We start from the raw sequence: 19,152 nt of genomic DNA on the forward strand, positions 1-19,152 counted from the left end.
ATAATTTCGCGTACTTGATCAAAAAGTCAAACGGGAAGTCAAATGTCCTTTCCGGCTTCCATACTCTTTGCCGACTACGTTGGCAAGATGGCGTCTCCTGAAGTCCACGTCCGAATATGCGAACAAGAAATCCTAAAATATGACTTGGAAATTAAAGCTCTCGTTCAGGTGCGTATGGGTTTACGAAGACTTATAGCAGGTGTGGCGGCGCTTGAAATATTTCTGCAAAACGATGTCGTTTTAGCTGACTGCTGTAGCGACGCTAAGGATGACGTCAAGCCGCCTCGAACTTTCCTTTTACTGAGAAATAAAATGTCAAGTTCATTAAAAAAAAAAACCCACATGGATTTCTTAATATTTTCAGATTTTGTCTTGATAGTGGCTTGTAATTTTTTTCTGCTGTAGACACACGACTGTTCGTGCAGATGAGAATTAAATTGTTTTTTTTAACGTAAATACATCGATTTCGTGTCCAGGACCGATTTCCTGTGAGATAGAGGCATGAAGTCAGCTGTGATTCAGTTTAAGTTTTAAAGTGATACGATACTGATAACTGACTGTTATGTTTTTTTAACCGTTTGAAAGTGTAAATAAAAGTGGAAAAGTGAAAAGCAAAGTCAAAATTTGGTCGGATATGGGGACCTCTTGATATTATACTTATCTGTTACATCCGTTTGATTGTGTGTTGCTGTGGCACCAGGACATCCACCAGTGCAGCGGCCCACAGAGCCAGCTGGCTGCTCTGAACACCGACGTGAAGCAGAGTTTTCACCTCCTCCGGATGCGCATCCAGGTACAGCCAACATAAGTCATACACAGATGACAGAGGACATATTGCCGTATGGTTCTGCATGGATAGGATTTGGAGCAAATGGCGATGGAGCAGGACAAAGAGTTGGACAAGCAAGAACTGATGGGACGAGTGGAGAGGCACAGAAAACAGATGATGAGGTAGCGATTCCATTCTGGAAACGGTGCTGTGATTGTGTTTGGGATGGTTCAAAGTGTATGATGATGTTCTGTCAGTAACCAGACGGCGTGGAGGAAAGCCAACCTCGCCTGCAAACTCTCCATCGACAACATGGAGAAGCAGGAGCTTCTTCGTGGGGAGGATAGTGTGGTGAGACAGAGGTGAGATTGGCCGGAGCTGGTAAATTCCAGTGTGTTCACTTGACTGATCGGTTGCTCTTCAAGGAAGCTGACCAAAGAAGGCTTGGCTCAGACCAGCAGTGGCATCACAGAGAACCTGATGAGCATCAGCAGGATGATGGCGCAGCAGGTTCAGCAGAGCGAGGAGAGCATGACCACGCTAGGTAAGTGGCCGAGCTTCTACAGCTACATCCGCGTTCCTTGTTTCTGTGGCTTCGGTCGACGCAAACGTCAGAGCGCCGCAGTGCAAATAAGATCTTTTAGCGCAGTCCACCTGCACCAGAGGGAAGGAGATAAAGTTAAAAAATATCTCTCTGCTTTTCAAAGCCACCTCATCCAGGACCATCCAAGAGACCAATGATGAGTTTAAGACCATGACTGGGACCATCCAGCTCGGGAGGAAACTTATTACCAAGTACAACCGCAGAGAACTGACTGATAAACTGCTCATCTTCCTGGCGCTGGCCCTTTTCCTCGCCACCGTTCTTTACATTCTTAAGAAGAGGCTGTTTCCTTTCCTCTGACTGCACCAACCGACCTCACGCTGCACAGGACTGCCGCCGTCGCTCCACACACTCCTGTGTGTTCTCCTGTCTGTGCTCTGTATTTATTCAATCCATGCAGACTGAGCCTCCACAGTCGTTTAACTCTTCCACTCAGTTATCTGACTCGAAAAGATTGAGGCTCGGAGTCAATTAAACCTGGAATGGAATACTCATTCTGAACATTTCAGACACGCCTGAGTGACGTTGTTTACCTGATCCAGTCTTGGTTCCAAAGAAGACTTGCTGAGTCGCTTCTGTTTATGTCTCTATTTTTGTTTTCATGAGAAGCTTCATGAGCTTAATGGGAAAACTATGAGCCTTGTTTTTGACTGGTCCCTCCAATACCTCTGTTTCCCCACTGGATGGGGCAAAAATGTGATGCAAGTATTTGTCTTTCAAAGAGAAAGAAGATGAAAGAGATGTGGTCGCACCAACTGGAAATTTTATGCTATAGAAGTGGACGCAATTTGGCAGGGAAACATCACGTCATGATAATAAACTCATGTTCATTAAAGTGACATCCATTTCTGTGAATTGTTTAGGAATCATATTCATCACATATATATTTGATTGGGGATTTATTGATGGAAATGGTGTTGATTGTTTGCTTCCTGTGACTGAATGTGGTTGCATGTGTTAGAGATGAGAGTCAACTTTGACACCAGAAGTCAAGAGTTGTGCACATGAGTAATCACTGTACACCAACCATTGACTTCCTGGTGGAATTTAACTGTATACAAATTATATCACACGCAGTTCCATTACAGTTTGGACATCCAAAGTAGGCAACAAATTGTTGAAGGGTAAATACTGAGACGGCTGTTCAGGGGTCTCGGCAAAGAAGCTCTTCCTCAGTCTGGTGGTGGAGGAGCTCAGGCTCCACAGATCAGTCCTTGGTTTGGGTGAGAGGAATGTGTTGTTGCTGGTGGACCCATGAAACGAACTGGGGCTGCAACGACTAGTCGGTGTATCAGACTATGACTATTGACAGTAAATTGGCTTCACGCGTCAACGGATCATTGCTGTCACACAGACTGATTCAGTGAGGTGTAACGTTTGCCAAGCAAACCTCATTTTCAGGGTCCCACTTGAGATCAGAACATCTGTCACCTTACAAACTGCTCATCCACATGTGTTTGTTAAAATGATAAAGTATTGACTGGCTAGGTCTTACCCTGGAATACTCAACAAAAGTCCACTGGCCAAGCAGCACTGAAATGACCAGTGTATGTTACCGTAAATGAGCAACTCCAAACTTTGTTCATAGTTAAAACTGTACGTGTGTTGCCTTACAATCCTGTCAGACAGTCAGTGACTTGTCCTCCTGATGGACTTGATGAACGGCAGCGTCGCTGTGTAGCAGAATATTTTGGGTCCAGGTGTGAGTGTCCTGTCCAGGTCGGACCGCAGCTCCCTCAGATCTTGTTTACGATGCTTCAGCACCTTCACCCATGAGGATCTATCCTGGTAAAGAAGTCGTCACAAGCTTTGGGTGTCTGGACTCTCATCCGAGATAGAAGCTCAGAGTAGAAGCACTGCTTCATGAACCTTTGTCTCCTGGACACCTCTCTTGTGAGGTCCTCCAGATCAGCCATGAAAGGAGGAGGCCATGGGGCAGACCCAGGAAGCACTGGGAAGTTAAGCTTCTCGCTTGTCCTGGGAGAACTTTGGCGCCGCCTCTGGCAGACCAGGAGGAGGTTTCAGGAGTGGAAGTAAATGGATCATGAAGTGACTGGACGTCAAATGTAAAATTCATAATAATGTGAAGTATCCATGTCAGCTGCCTCTTTAAAAAACCTTGCTGTGATTGATGGTGAAAAGGCTTCTGTGTATTTCCAGCTCTGGCAGTGTTGAGTCTGCGGACAACAGCAGAGATAGAGCAGCATGCATCCCTGTCTTTCTTCAGATAAGACCCGGAAAGGCACATTATGTCGCCAGTTTTCCCTCTCCCTTTCCAGCGTGGGGGGGTTTATATTTAGGTTCCTGCGGATTTGTTATCTGACGTCTGCTTTTCAACACCTAGCAGGAGAGGGTGAGCAGAGGGGCTTCATGACCTTGCTACCCCCCCCCCCCACTGCCATCAGGGCGGACATTAAGGTTGAGAATATTAGTGAAATGGTCCCGCTCCAGTCCGGTTGCGTCACAAATGCCGATCTGAAGGGAAGACAAAGTGTGTGGAGGGACTGGAGAGAAGCCTAAGCAGCTCTTACTTGTGTGAAGTGGTGCTAGTCGATCAGCGCGGCAGGAGCGGCTCTGTTCATATAGCTGGGCACTTCAACTGAACTTCTGCTCCTCTGTCGAGCAAATTCTTCAATTTAGCACCACGATAGTGTCACGCTCTAATGGGACACTTGAGGAAAGAAGCCGGCAGCGGCAAGTCAGTTTCATGGGTAATGAATTAAAATACAAGAAACAGGACTCATCCAGTTCAAAATAAATAATTCTGTGATGTACTGATCATGCAGGTTATTCATACACCAACAACTTGTCAATATTAATACAATTAATATTAATATGAAGTGGCAGGAATAAGTTTTAGGACCACCTTAATACATTGTCGAACTCAATACCATTTATAAACATTACAAATCTTTTTGTGTTTCCAAAGGAGCATCTGCATTTACAGACACACACAAAACATTTTTTTCATTATTTATTCATTTATTTTTAAGTTGTTTCACAAAACTGAATTCATGAGCGTTTCAATATGTCAGTTCTCAACATTGCCGGTATCATAGTCAACAAATAACATCATGTGTTTGAAACTGAACAAAAAAATAAACCATCACATCATCAAATTCATATTTAGCTGTCCTGCCATTGACACACAAAAGCGTCCAAAAAACTTTTACCACCTCTGTTATTCCACTTTTGAGCCTTTTTGTTATAACACTTAAGAGTAGTCTATTTTCATGAGCGATCATCTTATGTGGATATAAATATTGGTGATAAAGATGAAAGAAATGTTTTTCAAATATTACCGTTAAAGAGCTGAAGATGAATGTGAAGCCAGAACTAGTGGGAGCAGATCGTCTGGATAAAACAGCTTTTTTAAACTGACAGTCAAGTTCAGAACTGCAGCGTTTACACACATCAATTGAGTGATCCTGTGCCTGACAGCTGGTGGGAAGGAGTGTAAACTACCGGTCACCTTTGACCTCGCTGAAGCACGCTGGAGGAAGCTGTATGACGACCACTTGAGTGTTTTAGTGTTACTCACTTTGACATGTGGATGGATCATCCTGATCAGCACAGCCGTGACTGCAGTTTGGCGCAGTTGAGTCCAGAGGAGGTTTTGTTTTTTTTATCTGTGCGTAAAATAACTTGAAAGGTTATGGTCGGATTTGAATGAAATGTTCAGGATATATGTGAAATGGGTCCAAGAACAAATGCTTACATTCTGGGGTTGATCCGGACCACCGTCTGGATCCAGGATTTTTGTCTTTAACTTTGGAGCCATACTAGACTGAGATGGGGTGGACTGAAGCTGCTTGCCGTAGATCTACGCTCTCCCAGTGCTTTTCTAGTCCAGCTTTTAATAAGTATTGTTATATGAGATCGTAGTTTCTCTTCATGTCAGTGAGGGTTGCAGAATGAGTGGAACAAAAGACATTGTGACAGTCTGGGGCAACAGGATTCCCTGTGTTAGTGTCACATAAGTGCTTGCTTATTAAATTTTTTTATTTAGATCCAATTTGGTGTGGTAAAATCTCCACTATATATATATATATATATATATATATATATATATATATATATATATATATATATATATATATATATATATATATATATATATATATTGTTATTGTGTTACTGTGTTACACATTTTGTTTTTGTGCTTTAAAAATGCTGAACCTATTACTTTATTATTTATTTTATAAACATATTTGTTACCTTCCTGCTGGAAAAAAACTGTCATTTCCTCCCTCAAATGTGATGAGTACATACTGTAAATGCTTTATTAATTTGAGGTCTGGGAATTCACTGACGACGGTGATGGGAAGTGGCGTTAAAGCGAGAGTCACACAAACACACCGGCATGAGGAACGACCGTCCGTTTACCAAGTCCTGATGCCGTGTAACGAGGCCACGCTGCCGCCGGAGGTGAAAGAGTTCTGGACGTAGGTTCCCCCGCCGGAGCCCTGCAGGTTCTGCACGGAGCCCGCCGGGTAGCTACAAGCGTAGTTCGTGTTGCAGGCCGCGGCGGGGTAGTTGTTGAAGGGCGGGTAGTTGTTGTAGGTGAAGTGGTTGATGTGACCGTAGGGCGGGTTGTAGCCGCCCGGCTCCCCGGAGAGACACGGCTTCCCGTCGCGGACCAGCACCGGCACCGACACCCTCCGGGCCGGAGGCAGGGACACCATCTCCAGACTCTGGTCCTGCCGCTGCCGCTTACATTTGTACCTCCGGTTCTGGAACCAGATCTTGACCTGGGTGGGGGTCAGTTTGAGCAGCCCGGCCAGGTGGTCTCTCTCCGGGGCGGACAGGTAGCGCTGCTGCTTGAAGCGGCGCTCCAGCTCGTACACCTGCGCCTGGGAGAAGAGCACGCGCGGCTTCCGCCGCCGGCGACTCTTGGGTCGCTCCGGTTCCTCCTTGGTCTCCTCTGAAGGCTCCAGGGGCGAACTGTGCTCCTCTGGGGACAACGGTTCACGGTTGAAATTATGTCCAAGATTTTTTACAAATAATACTTTCTCTGCGTTTACAGACAATAACAACCGATCCCATAAAACACAGACGTCTTTATTTCAATATATATTAATATGCAGAAGATTAACTCGAATTAACCATTTAAAAATACCTTTATATTTAATTGCCTTAACACTGACTAGTAATAGAATCACACTAAAACTCGAGCATCAATAGATTCACACTGCTCAAATATTAAATATACTGTACCTAAACTTCTTTATTTCCTTCATTGAGTTAGATTTTAATTTTTTAAAGCGACAATAATAAATGGATATAACTGAAGTCAGTCTTCCTCCACTCACCTCTTCCGAGCTTCTCCTCGAACCCGTCCTGTTTCCCGAACTTGACCAGATCCATCTCCACCAGGGGTTTCCCGTAAAAACTCCCAGGAAAGTTGAAAGTGGCTCCTCTGCCGGTTCTGTTGGCTTCCGACGGGTCTTCTCCAAACAGCGAGGCGGCCGTCGTCATGTCCTTCAGCGGCTCCTGCTTTAGTCGGGCCAGCATGCAGGAGGAGGCCGGTGCCCTGGGGCTCAGGTCCAGATGGGACAGCACCAGGTCCTGACCCTGCTCCAGGTTTAAGATGTCTTTGACGGAGAAGGGAGTGGACGTGCTGGGGCTCGGAAACATCTCCAACTATCGCTCATGTGGGGGAAACAAGCCCATCAAGTGCGCGCCCTCCTCGGTGAGATTTGTCGGTTCGGTCCGGACTGGTCAGTGGAGAGTTTGAAGTTGTCAACTGTCTCCCTCTCGGCCTCTCGGTGTGACGCAGGGAGGAGGTGGGAGGGGGCCACTGGACCCTCTGTGGGGCCACTCGGCCGGTTGGACCCAGATCATGAATCCATGTGGTTTTTTTTTTAAGGTTTATGCTGATGGTTCCTGAAGTCAGCTGTGAACAATTGGATTATGAATAAATAGCTAAATCATTATAATAAGAATAACACAAATAATAAAAATAATGGTATATTTCAACTAACAGCAAGTCAGTTAAATTTGATTTCAGACTGGTTTGAGAAAAATATTTCACCCGTGCTTCATTAGTACTTGAGAAGTGGTTTCGGATGTATGTATTTTTTATCTTTGAATTAGTAACACAGAATAACGATTTTTTTAGATTAAGCAACTTTTATGATTATTATTGTTATTTTTATTGACAATTTTACCCTATATTTCTTTTTTTTTATATTAACTTTTCACCGCATATTAAATGAGATATGTGTGTGTATATTATGTGCGTTAATGGATGAAAAAAATAACACTATTTATTTTACCTCGTTTGAGCGTTTAATCAATTTGAATAACTGCCATTCGTTTTCCTACCTTTTTATAATATGTTTTCTTTACTGTGGCGCTGCATATTATTGACACGATTTCGAGTCGTGTACTTTCTTGACTGTTGAAGAGCTGTTAAGTGAGGAATTCGTGGATATATACCGGAGTCGGCATCCGCTATTGGGTACATGAAGGTGGGAAACTCTGCAAACCCCAAGTTAGGATCTGGTAACCCACTCAACATTGGCCTCAAACATGGGTGTAGACTGAAGTCCGCTCGTCCCTCATCTGACCGAGGGTCACGGAATCAGACGCAGACACAAAAGGTTTGATTCCATGAACACGGAACCTGAAACCAGAACCGACACACTCCCCTGTCTGCCTCTGAGAGATTCTGGAGACACGGCCCGCCTTATCTGGACCTGATAACAGACGACACACACACATTCCCACCCACGCTGAGGGCCACGCTATATCACCCGAGACGCGTCGGAAGCGACTCCTAAGAAGGTTAAAAAGATCCAATTAATCGGAGATAAGTTGAAGTATTTTTGGTTCTGAAACCGCCGCTGTGACATGCCGATAAAAAGACGTCAATTAGGTCCCATCAGTAGTTTACACGGGAACAATAACGGAGCGCAAATCATGCGGGTGGAAGGCAGTAAAAGTGGCGACGGCCGCGCGTCATGACGCGCGTTCCTTCGCGCGCGTTCGGCACTAAAACCTGCCATTAATGCCCGCGCAGACGCTCGCCGGAGACAGACAGCATTATCGTTTGTTTTATCTTCAGCCTTTCGCTCAGCCGCGGCCCAAATGGCTCCGACGAGATGGTGTTTATAGTTTCGGAGTCTATTTGTGCGCCACGGAGCTGATGAATGTTTCTGCAAGACTCAACACTGCGTGAGAGTAAACGTAGGAGTTCATTACTCGCTGAAGCGTCGTTTTTTAAGATCCGGTGGAAATTATGAAATAAGGACGAGAATACACGTGTTCCTCATCCCTAATGCTGCGCAGCAGCTCCGCGCTCCTCTGACGCGTCTCTCCGCAGCACAGCTCCCCTCTGATAAAGCTGCAGATAAGACGCTTAAAAACTTCCGCTTCTCCAATGTGTGGATATTTTCAGGGCTGCGCGCGACTGCGTGGAGGGACAAGGCAGTGTCTGAGTGGCTGTCTGTCCAGGGTGTCCCTCACCATCTGTAGAGGCAATAAGTAGAAGACAGGGAGTCATTTAAGGTCTTAGTTTTATTTGAGTTCTTCCAAAGAGTCGCTGGATGAGGATGGAGTTGACTTGGGATTGGTGAGGATGAAGAGTAGCAGGACATGTTGGATGAAGAATGGATCATGGATGTGGTGGAGCCTGACTTGACGTGACAACCCTCAAGGGACATGCTGCACGAAGTGCTTGCACAAAATGCCCAAACGTGTCAATAGAAGCTGTGGCTCTACCCCTCGTGTCTTTTGGATGACTGAGGTTCTTGTTTTAAAATAAAAAGTTAAATGATTTGACACGACCGTTGTGCCAGTCGTATGAGTTGTAATGTCCTCACTTGAGCCAGATTAGTGATAAAGTGATGTCAAACCCATCCTGACCTTGAGATTGACCTTGGCATTCTGTCCACCAAAACTCGACGCAGGACCCCTGGCAAGGTGCATCTCTGCATCTCAATGGATTCTGCAGTCAAAATGCTTTTCCTCTCTTGTGTAATCCTCATTCGACTTGCAAGTTCCCGTCTTATTTGTTCTCACCTAAGCTACAGGTCTGCAGCCAAGAAGCACTTTGGAGCATCCACATGCCTTTGTTCAATCTGAAAACACATTTTATAATTCATGTTCATATCTGGTTAGTTAATTCAGGCAGGCATCAGTGCAGCTGTCGCCTCGCCACCTGCCTCACCATCTATCTTCTCAAGTGGACTTTATTTGGGACTCATCCTGAGTGACGACGTTGATGCAGTCACATGTCCTAGTGCAAGGTCGGAGCTGGACAACTGCCCCCACCTGGTGAGCAGAGACATGGTGAATGATCGATCGTATTGTTTGACTTGGCACAAGTGGATTCCAGTGTGGTGAATCTCTGGAAGATCTTGACTCTAACTGTAATACATGCGACCACAGAGCAGCCCCTTATACATGAGTAATAATCTTTTTTTTATTGTTTATTTGTCAGTTTTATTTCTGTTGCCAAATCTAAAATGTCATTCACAGCTAAACACATGATCTTCTCAGTTTTAGAGAGGAAGCTCATCACCTTTAATTTGAAGAGTAAATGCATATACTTCAAGGATATTGTTACACTGGTGCGGCACATTGACGCTGTGTCAAAGGTCAGAAACTGTCTGGGATTCCCTCTTTTTCTCTGGCATTTTAATGTCCATTTACGGTTACTCACTGCAGTAGTTGTCATATTCGTCTCAGGAGATGCTTTTATTTCTTTGTCATATTATTCGTATTATACTTTCATTTTTTTGTGTTCGTTGATTTTCCTTGGTTTATTCTTTGATTCGGTCAAATGTGATGTGATGGTTACTTTGTAAAATGTTCTGTCGCTGTATTTTGATGGGTGTTTTCAGTGCCACCCTGCGGTTGCTGCGGGAACATCAACAGATAATAGAATTGTGATTCATGTGATTAATTTCGGTGTCGTGACAGACGTGGTCTCCTCTGTGCTTCACAAAGGCCTCGGTCCTATGCGCCATCACCAGTTGTGCGTTTGAGCCCCGCTGTTAAAAAGATTCCGCGGTAAGAGGAAACTCACTGGCAGCGAAGTCAAGTGTCGTCTGTCTGCGCGTCGTTTGTCTGCGATTGAAGCTTCAGCCTCCACTTCATCTGCGCCCAGCTCCGATTCACACGCTTGGCTCTGCTTCACACTCTTCCTCTAAGTTCAAGGTGATGTTTTCCCCTCAGCGACACGCGATTTTGACCTCGAGCTGCTGGAGTTTTGTCTACGTTCCTCCGCAGCTGACGTGTCAGGTCACTGCGAGGTCATGGGTGAAGATGCAATAGTGACAGTTAGTGTTCCCATGTAAAGGATAAACGCATTGTTACTGAAGGAAACACGAAAAATATAGCAATCAAGTTGAAAAGAAACGACAGAAAATACGAGCAAAATGGAACAAGTATAATCCCAGAAGCGATTAAGGATGAATCTTCTCTTTTTTTTCTCCTTTATTCTTCCCTTTACTTCGTGAATTTTCTCTGTAAATATTATTAAATTGTAAATATTATGCACTTAATTTATTCCTTATGTAGAATTGTTTTTCAACTTTTAAATGCTTGTTAATATAATATAATATAATATAATATAATATAATATTTTAATGAACTGGAAGATAATTAGGAAAAATAATATTAAAAGTAATATTAAAAGGTTCTGAATGAAGAGGGCAAACCTATGTAGAAAACAATATTTAAAAGTGAATTAAAATCTCACAATAGAAATAAAAACGTTATTATTACTGATTGCTTATCTACATCAACCATTTGTCGCCAAGAATTGGTTGCGACCATGTTGGAAATCACCAGCGTTAACTGCGTTCACTCTGGCCCGAATATTTTCAACATTCACAAAATGAATACGTTTCACCACGAACACAGTTATTGTATTGTCAATGCAACCACTTGAGGGCAGCATTTCATTCTTCTCGCATAGAGCAACACAGAAGAAACGCACTCGAGTGTCTTTATAAGCCCCTGGAGACTTGCCACGTGATCTTTCCTAAAACCCTGTTGAACACACACTGTTTTGAGACCCATGACTGTGGGTTGGTGTCACTTGGATTCTACTGTGTGTCCTGGCAGGTTTCATATTTTAATATTTCCATCTCTAGGCTCGTTTTCTTCATGTAATTTGTCCATTCAAGCGGACAAATGTAAAATTGAAAGAAATATTTGTTGGTTTCTGTCACCTAATTAATCTACACCGACCAACTGTGAATTATTTAATTGGCTAGTTTCACTGAGAAATTCATCATACACAAGGAAAAAAATTCATGTTTAGAAAGTGTCTTCATGTACACAATGGAATAGTTTTGGTGTGAACAGCACCAATTCAAGTCAACAGTCAAAGCTTGCTGGTGAGTTTGTGTGACTTCACTCAGTTTGGCTCTGATGTCCTGCCAAAGGGAACGTTGGTTCGAGTCTTTGCTCTTACTGGGTTCTACAGGAAGACTCGGGTTTGCTCGGTGACCTTGTGTTGCGTCAGTCTCGGTTACTGTCTGGCCCCAGAATCCACCACCTGAAGCCATTGAACATGCTGACCGCTGAGTTTTCCATGCAACAGGAGTTGAGCGAGGGTGAGGTAACGCCGTTGCTAACGGCTAAACCTGGCTACCAGCAGCTTGATAATTCATGTGGACTCGTCTGACTCTGCTCCCAGGCCTCGACATACGTGCGTCCACACTGAACCTGCTCTCATCTCGGTTTCTGTGGGCTGGACGTGAGACTTCCAAGCCGCACTGTCCGGTCACTGGAGAGCGTCTCTCCTGCCTGTGATGGGGACAGTGTGAGGCGAGAGCCTGAGCTCCGGCCGGACCTTTCTAATTGCCCGAGCCACAGTAGCCGGAGACAGCAACGCCCTGTGTTCCCGACAGGTCAGCCGTGTGTGTGTGGGCGGGCAGAACCATCGCTCAGGTGGTGCTCCTTTGGCTCCACCACACACAGAGGCGGCCATTCATTCTCAATATCAGAGCAGCGCCGGAGCGCTGGGAGGAAACCTGAGGAGACCAGCACGTCACTGAGCGGAGGATGACCCAGGATGTCGTAACTCACTCTCTGCAGCTTCTCTTCAGGCGTCTGAGACCTGCTCCAGGTCATTTGTCCAGCAAAACACTGAGGCAAGCCTTCAGTTGCAGAGCTTGTGGGTCTTGTTCCTGGTGATGTGCCCAGTGATGTGACTGTCTCTGCTGTGGAAGCAGGTTTGGCAGAGTATGTACTGTTCCCCTACAGACTCTCTCAAGCTTTGAACCAAGTTTACTCCACATCTCCACATTTCAGCTCCCATTTTCTGAATAGAAATACATACATACATGATTCAGAATGATTGTGTCCCCAGAAACCTTGGTCTTATCTGGGACAAAACAGAGTCTGCCCCTCTCAGTTGCTCGTCCCTGGAACACCTCACTTCCGGGAGCCTTCCTGACTTGGCTCCTCAGTCAGCCACAGATCGTCCCTGAACCTCTAGATTCAGAAGAATCGGTGAGCCCTTACTGTACGTTCAACCCAGCTATGACTTGGCAACGCCTTTGCAGGGGGTGAAGTGCTGGGGAGAAACCTGCCTGACTGGACTTCACCTGTGTCTTATACTGTGGTTGATGTGAACGCAGGGTGTGTTTGTCCAGCGCTTTCTAGTGACTCTCGCGTTACAACACTGTGAGGGACAGTTCGCCTGACAAACCATGTCTGTGGTCAGCACCTGATGGATTCCCCTGATGCCCGGATCTGGGCTCATCTTTACGCCGTAACTGCGACATCCAAGTCAACATAAACGGAATCTAAATATGTCACAGCTGTATGGCGCTTTTGCGAGTCCTTGTTTGACTGCGGGGCCAGGTTACGTGGCCCAGGAGGGAGCTGGTTACAGAATCCTTCTGTGGCATCTGCCAGTGAAGGCCTCTCCATGTTGACAGATGGCCACTGCATTCCTGAGCCCGTGAGCCAAGCCAGCGTGCTGCCAGGAGTCCGACTTCAGGTGCTGCGGAGAGGCGCAGGCATTTCTTGACACTTGCGTGTTTCATTTCTTCAGCGGCCTCGAGGCTGGTTCCACGCGGCTGGCGTTCCCTAAATGCTGTTCATTCAAAGTGACACATCAGATGGTGATGGGTGTTGCTGTGATGGGGCTATGAGAGGCATGTGTTTCATTAAAATATCACTGGCTTGATGCTGTGAATGCGCCCCGAATGTCATGTCAGGACAAGCGCCGCGGTCGCTTCACTCTGTCTGCCCCACTCCTCAATGGAGCGACCCTGCGCTCTGCTACTTCTACAAGCTCAGAGAAACCAATATTGAGATTCAAAAGCCAAAAGTGCACTTTCTGTTTATTGCTTACTTTGAAAGTTTCCGCTTGCAAGCTTGATCTCTAGCGGCCACATTGTCCGCCTTTCCATGCTCGAGCTACACTCACACACCTCCTGTCTTGTTACTCTGCCCTGATCTGTTCCAGTAAATCCAGCACGCTCAACTCGCTCCGCACATCCATCCTTCTCATGGACATGCACCACCATTCCTCAGTCATGAACCTGAAACACAAACAGGACTGGTGCTGTTGATCCAAGCACCGTCACGTTCAGCGGCTCTCTGGCGACGCGCCGTGCCAAGGCCAGCCTGCCAACACCCCACCGCCGCTGAGGACCCCTGTATGAGACCCATGGATGTGCACGGATCGGCACCAGAGCAGGAACACGGGCGGAGAAGGGCAAAACGTGAGCGAGCCGTTGACCTCGAAATGGCCGTTTCAACATGGTGTCCCCGTTTGGTAATTATCCTCTTCTAGTGAAGAGGTCAGGCTGAAAATCCCCTCAGCACAAAGTGGGAGGATGATGGCGGGAGTGAGAGCGAGCGGAGGGGAGTGCAGAGCGGCGGGAACATAATGGGCAGAGTTTGAAACTGGTGCGGGGGAGCATGGGAAATGCGTGGGACTTGACTGGATCATCAGTGGCTGAATGGAGATTTGTTGATGCTAACAGACACATTTCCACCGTCCACCAAGGCTGGCATCACCCCAGACATTTGGCTTTATGTCAAACACACTTGCAAGTCAAACCTAAAAAAAACGAAGTACGACTATAGACGGTAAATCGAGTCATCGCCAGCTGCTGAGGCTCCACCAGAACGACTTTGAGAAATTAAAATGTCATGTTCCAAAACAGCACTAAACAAGTACAGTCAGAGTCGCGTGTTTGTCAACCCACACACACCAGGTACCGACCGGTCGACTCATCGCGGGACTATTTACAACAGTGTGATCGCATCCTCAACCTGTACAGGTCATAGCTGCTGTTGGTCAGTTGGTTAAGACCAGTTTGTGCATCGTGTTGTGTCGTGCTTCATGGTCTCCATGGGCTACTGCCACAGAGCGACGCAAGATGGGGTCATGTGACGCCTCTCTCCAGCATATGGTGTCAGAAGGATGGTTGATAGCAGGGGTAGGACTGTGGTGGAGAGCTGGACATGGTGTTAAGCGCAAGGGCAACTAGTGGTGAGTAGATGCGCAGGTCTTCAGTGATGATGTCTGCTGTGCAACTCCATGAAAGCCAAGCTCTGAACAGGCATGCTCCAAATGGTGTCAGAAGTGGGGTGATCAGGTGACTCCAAGAGAATTGTGTGGACAATGTAAATGTGATATGTGAGGTAGATGATGAATTGCGTGACACGGATGGGCTCCACACCGAGAGACCATGAAGAGGACTCCCAGTAGGAGGGACAAGTGTCAAATTGTGTGGGTCGATCAGGTGTTGTGCTCTCCTCATGGTGTCCGCTGGAGAGATGAGATAAGATAACTGCATCTCAGTGTGAAGGACCAGATACACCAAAGCAGATACACCAAAGCAGTGACCATCAAACCTTTACTCCAAACATTGAGGGTTAAAATTGGAAACACGGTGGTACTGGGTAGCAGTTTGTGATATACATTGCCCCTTCTAATGCAAGTTAGATATGTCACAAGTGAAGCCTCTTCCCCTGGGCATGAACCAGCCTGAGATCCAACATCTGTAGCTGCAGAAATGAAAAATGAGTGCTGCCTGAATGTTACCAGCAGAGGGCAAAATCTGGTCAGAAACTATGGCGCTGTTAAACAAACACTCATTATTTCAGGCGGGAGCCTCATCCATCCCGGCTCCATATAAAGGCGGCAGACGTTTCTCTCCATACATTGCTGAGAGTTTTTTCTCACCACAAAAGCAGCAATTAACCTTTAGTTTGGTGGGTGTTTAATATAAGAGGCAGCCGTCTCTCCCCGGAGCAGCTTCCTGCCCCCTTCCTCTCAGCAGGCTCCTGACTCTTTCACATATAAGGGCTCTTCTGAGCACCACTCTCTTATGGTGGAGCTGGGCAGCATCTCTAACAGGGACCTTATCAATCTGGCTTGCCAGTGCTGACTCTTTGCCAGGTGATGCGTTCAGGTTATGCTGGGATACTTTTCTTTGTCGACTTCCTCTCCCAGCTTAACCTCCTCAGGTCCTCATTTCCCACATCCATGCACCTCATTGGTCTTTGTTTCCTGGTAGATCCATTTCCCACACTCTTCATCCACCACTGTAAACCTCTGGTCCCCATCCTTATGTCCAAGCTGCTGTCTCTCGACCATCACAAGGTCTCCCTGCTCTTCCTAGAACTCAGACTGTGAAGGGACATTACTGGACTTGAGGGACAGTAGTGAATTCCAGCTCCCCTGAAGGGCCATGAATAACATGCGCCGTGAAAATACTCCAGATCTTAAAGGTGTCAGTGAAGGGGCCAGGCATTTTGTCCCACACACCTCAGCTTGACCTGTCCAGGGTGTCCCCAGTCTCTCCCCCTGGCTAGCTGGCTCAGGTGAAGGCTGGTGGAATAATGAAGTGACCAAAGGAAGTTATCTTCTTTGGAAATGTATTTGCTCAAGTTTTTTTTTCCCACCCTACTTTTCTTTCCTCTGCTTCTTCTGAGCTGATCAATGGCAACGTGATCCTCAGAATATTACCCAGCATGCATCACCCTCCGTCGGATTTTGTTCAAGCCTTCACAGACTTGATTCACACCGTGGACTGTGCACGATGACAAGGCCGTCTGTCAACTGAAACGGCAGAAAAAGCTCATATGGGTCAATGAATATTTAACTGGAGACTAAAGTAGAAGGCAGGGGCCACAGCCATAGCAGAGTGTTGCCTCTGTGGGTGGTGGAATGTCATTACACAGCATCCACGTTGCTGCCCCCGAAAATGTCTGTATGTTTCATATATGTCCTGGTGGATTCGGGTCGGATGCTGGTGGGCCCCCGCTGAGGGAGCCAGACCTGCCGAGGGCCGTGATGTGTGCTGTCGCTGCATGCATGTGAACTGTTATACGGCTTTAATTACAGACGGTGAACACAGGCAGACTTGTTTATGCTGCTGCTGCGTAGCATACACTTAGACCTGTTGGGCACCACCAACACACGCCGCACACACACACACACACACACACACACACACACTGTCACTCGCTGATGTTCGCCGGACACTGACCAAGAAGGAGCCCCTCAGCTCAGGAGCTTTGTGTCACTCTGTTGTCAGTGTAAAGAGCAAAGCAGGACCCGCTTTGAGTCACGCGAGCGTCCATGTCTAATTTGGGCGTCCTAAACAAACAGGCTATTTAAAGGGCATCAGGCTAACATAGGCGGCTTTATTTTGAGCAGACGAATAAGGTATAAATAGCCGGCGAGGAGCGCAACAAGCGAAGGCTTCATGTGAAATGGCTGGCGTTACATCATCGCCTGTGAGAGTCAAGTTCTGGAGAGTGGCTGGCCTCACTGGGCCAGCCATTATGGTTTGTACTAATGTTCTGGTTTCACAATCCAAACATTCTGAGAGCTGTTATTTGTGCTCTTTTTCCATTTCACTCAGTAATTCTGCTGCTTTTTCTTTTTGCCGGAGCGATGCTGTCAACAGCGCGGTGGGATCGCTTCATGTGGGGACGGAGGCGAAGATCTCAAATGAAAACAAACTCTTCCATCCAGACGCATTGAGCATGTGTGTGGGGCAAGCAGCGCCACACGCTGGCTCCTAATGAGCCGCCCAAACACGGAGGTGCACCTCGGCCCATCTGCACATCTGCGGCCCACGAGCAAGGCAGCCTTCACCATATCATCATCATCATCATCATACCATAACTCATCATTACTCCTGGCTGCAGCTGCCACTTTCCAAATCACACAACTAACCGACGTCCACCGCAGCGCAACCGTCCTGCGTTTATCCCCGTCAGGAGTCCAGCCTGTGCATTCTCACAACGCAGAGTCATTTCGCTGAGTCAGCATGAAACGACAAACCTTAACAACAAACAAACAATAGCGCTGTCGGCTTCACTCCCTTCCTTCATGCGTCATGGTGTTTTAGGCTGTTGGAACACAGGTCCCCCTCTCTGGGCTTCCTTACTCTGATTTCCTCCCATTTTACCCAATCAATCGTCGCATCATTCAGTGTCGGCGAGTGTGAGCGTGTGAGTGGTCTATATGTGCCTTGGATGGACTGCTCTCTATAATCTCCTTTCACTCTGATTGTCCGGAATAGGCTCCTCCCCCCAATGACTTAGTGAAAGCAAAAGCAGCTAAAAAGGAGCGAAGGCACTTCGATAAACTTCAGTTAAATTACCGGGGGAGAAACAGCCTTTACATGGACTCCAGTGTGATGGCGCTGCGATTAAAGCACCGTTGGTCAGAAATATCGGGCGTCCAGCTGGAAAACTGGGCGTCGGCCTGATGGCCCTCGAGCTGGCAGCCTGTAATGGGGTGTTGGCAGTCAGTTTGGCAGCACAGCAGGAGCCTGCTGGTCCATATGAAGTGTCGAGGGGCGAGTTCACTTGGATCCACCAAGACTGAAACCCCTTCAGAAACAATGTCAATAAAACAAACCTCAGTCTTGCACATTCATGTGGGCTGTGGTCAGTGGGTCACCAAAGAACTAAGCATCACTTCATGTGTACACTATAATATTTACAAATGAAACACTGTAACACGCTCATTTTGAGTTGCTACTCTGCCACGGACCAGCGTTTCACCGGTGACACCAGACTGACATCAGGCTTTGTGTCGTCTCTTCTGTCTGCTCTTTCCAGAGCTCTATTCGTGCTGGTCCTCAGACAAGGTCAAAGAGTTTCCTCACCGACGAAAATGGCTTCAGTTTTCCTCATGAATCTGACAGGTTTGCTGATTCTGCTGCTGCAGCTCCAGCACACATCTATCTCCGGGTGAGTTCTGCAGCAGTGTTGAGCACGGGTCGGGGAGTGGGGAACAAAGGAGCGGTTAATGAAGTCAAGCCCGCCATCGATCAAGTCAATGACTCTGCTGGAACGGTCACACATGCAGCTCTCGCTCAGCAAACAGAAACGCCAGAGTTTGAGAAATGCTGTGCGAGTTGGGTCACGGCGAGAGTTAGCATCGCGCCATTTGTTGAACCTGGTGGTAGGGCCCATTCCCCAGCAGCCAAACTGGCTGATCCTGCGCCGAGGCAAATGAACACGGTGTCCCTGATGTCTTCCTTACCTTGGCCGTGTCTGAGGCCCTGTGAACAGGTGCTGGCCTGAGAGCCACCGCTCGTCAGTGAGTATCCCTCCTGTGACGCCACTTGTGTTTATCTTCAGTTACTCTGCAATTTCACTTGGGCAGCGAAGTAAGCAGTTTGGCGGCTCTGTATCTGTGGTTATGGTTGAGTCACGATTCTGCTGGTCCCCAGAGTGGTCGCAGCACCGACGACAGCTGGCTGTGGAGCAGCCCAGTGAAGCGCAGCTAGTTTTACACTAGCAACACGACGCTCCCTATCGAGTGACCGGT

General features: G+C 46.9%; 2 protein-coding genes across 3 annotated transcripts; one reads left to right on the top strand and one right to left on the bottom strand.

Moving 5' to 3' along the window:
* The first annotated feature begins 63 nt into the window (after positions 1–63).
* On the top strand, positions 64–18,529 carry LOC128767155 (vesicle transport protein SEC20-like). Of its 2 annotated transcripts, none has more exons than XM_053878958.1 (6): positions 64–168; positions 701–793; positions 860–951; positions 1,027–1,131; positions 1,195–1,313; positions 18,438–18,529. In XM_053878958.1, the coding sequence occupies exons 1-6, from the start codon at positions 88–90 to the stop codon at positions 18,512–18,514; spliced, it is 567 nt and encodes a 188-aa protein (XP_053734933.1). In that variant the 5' UTR covers positions 64–87; the 3' UTR covers positions 18,515–18,529. The 2 variants fall into 2 exon arrangements, with proteins under 2 accessions (XP_053734933.1, XP_053734932.1); XM_053878957.1 differs by lacking the exon at positions 18,438–18,529 and adding an exon at positions 1,477–1,881.
* Positions 5,756–7,073, bottom strand: nkx2.5 (NK2 homeobox 5). The gene is made up of 2 exons (XM_053878956.1): positions 6,686–7,073; positions 5,756–6,327 (listed from the first exon to the last, which is right to left on the bottom strand). The coding sequence occupies exons 1-2, from the start codon at positions 7,008–7,010 to the stop codon at positions 5,756–5,758; spliced, it is 897 nt and encodes a 298-aa protein (XP_053734931.1). The 5' UTR covers positions 7,011–7,073.
* Positions 18,530–19,152: the final 623 nt, after the last annotated feature.

This window comes from Synchiropus splendidus, chromosome 11 (genome assembly GCF_027744825.2).
Source record: "Synchiropus splendidus isolate RoL2022-P1 chromosome 11, RoL_Sspl_1.0, whole genome shotgun sequence".
Classification (NCBI taxonomy): Eukaryota; Metazoa; Chordata; class Actinopteri; order Syngnathiformes; family Callionymidae; genus Synchiropus; species Synchiropus splendidus.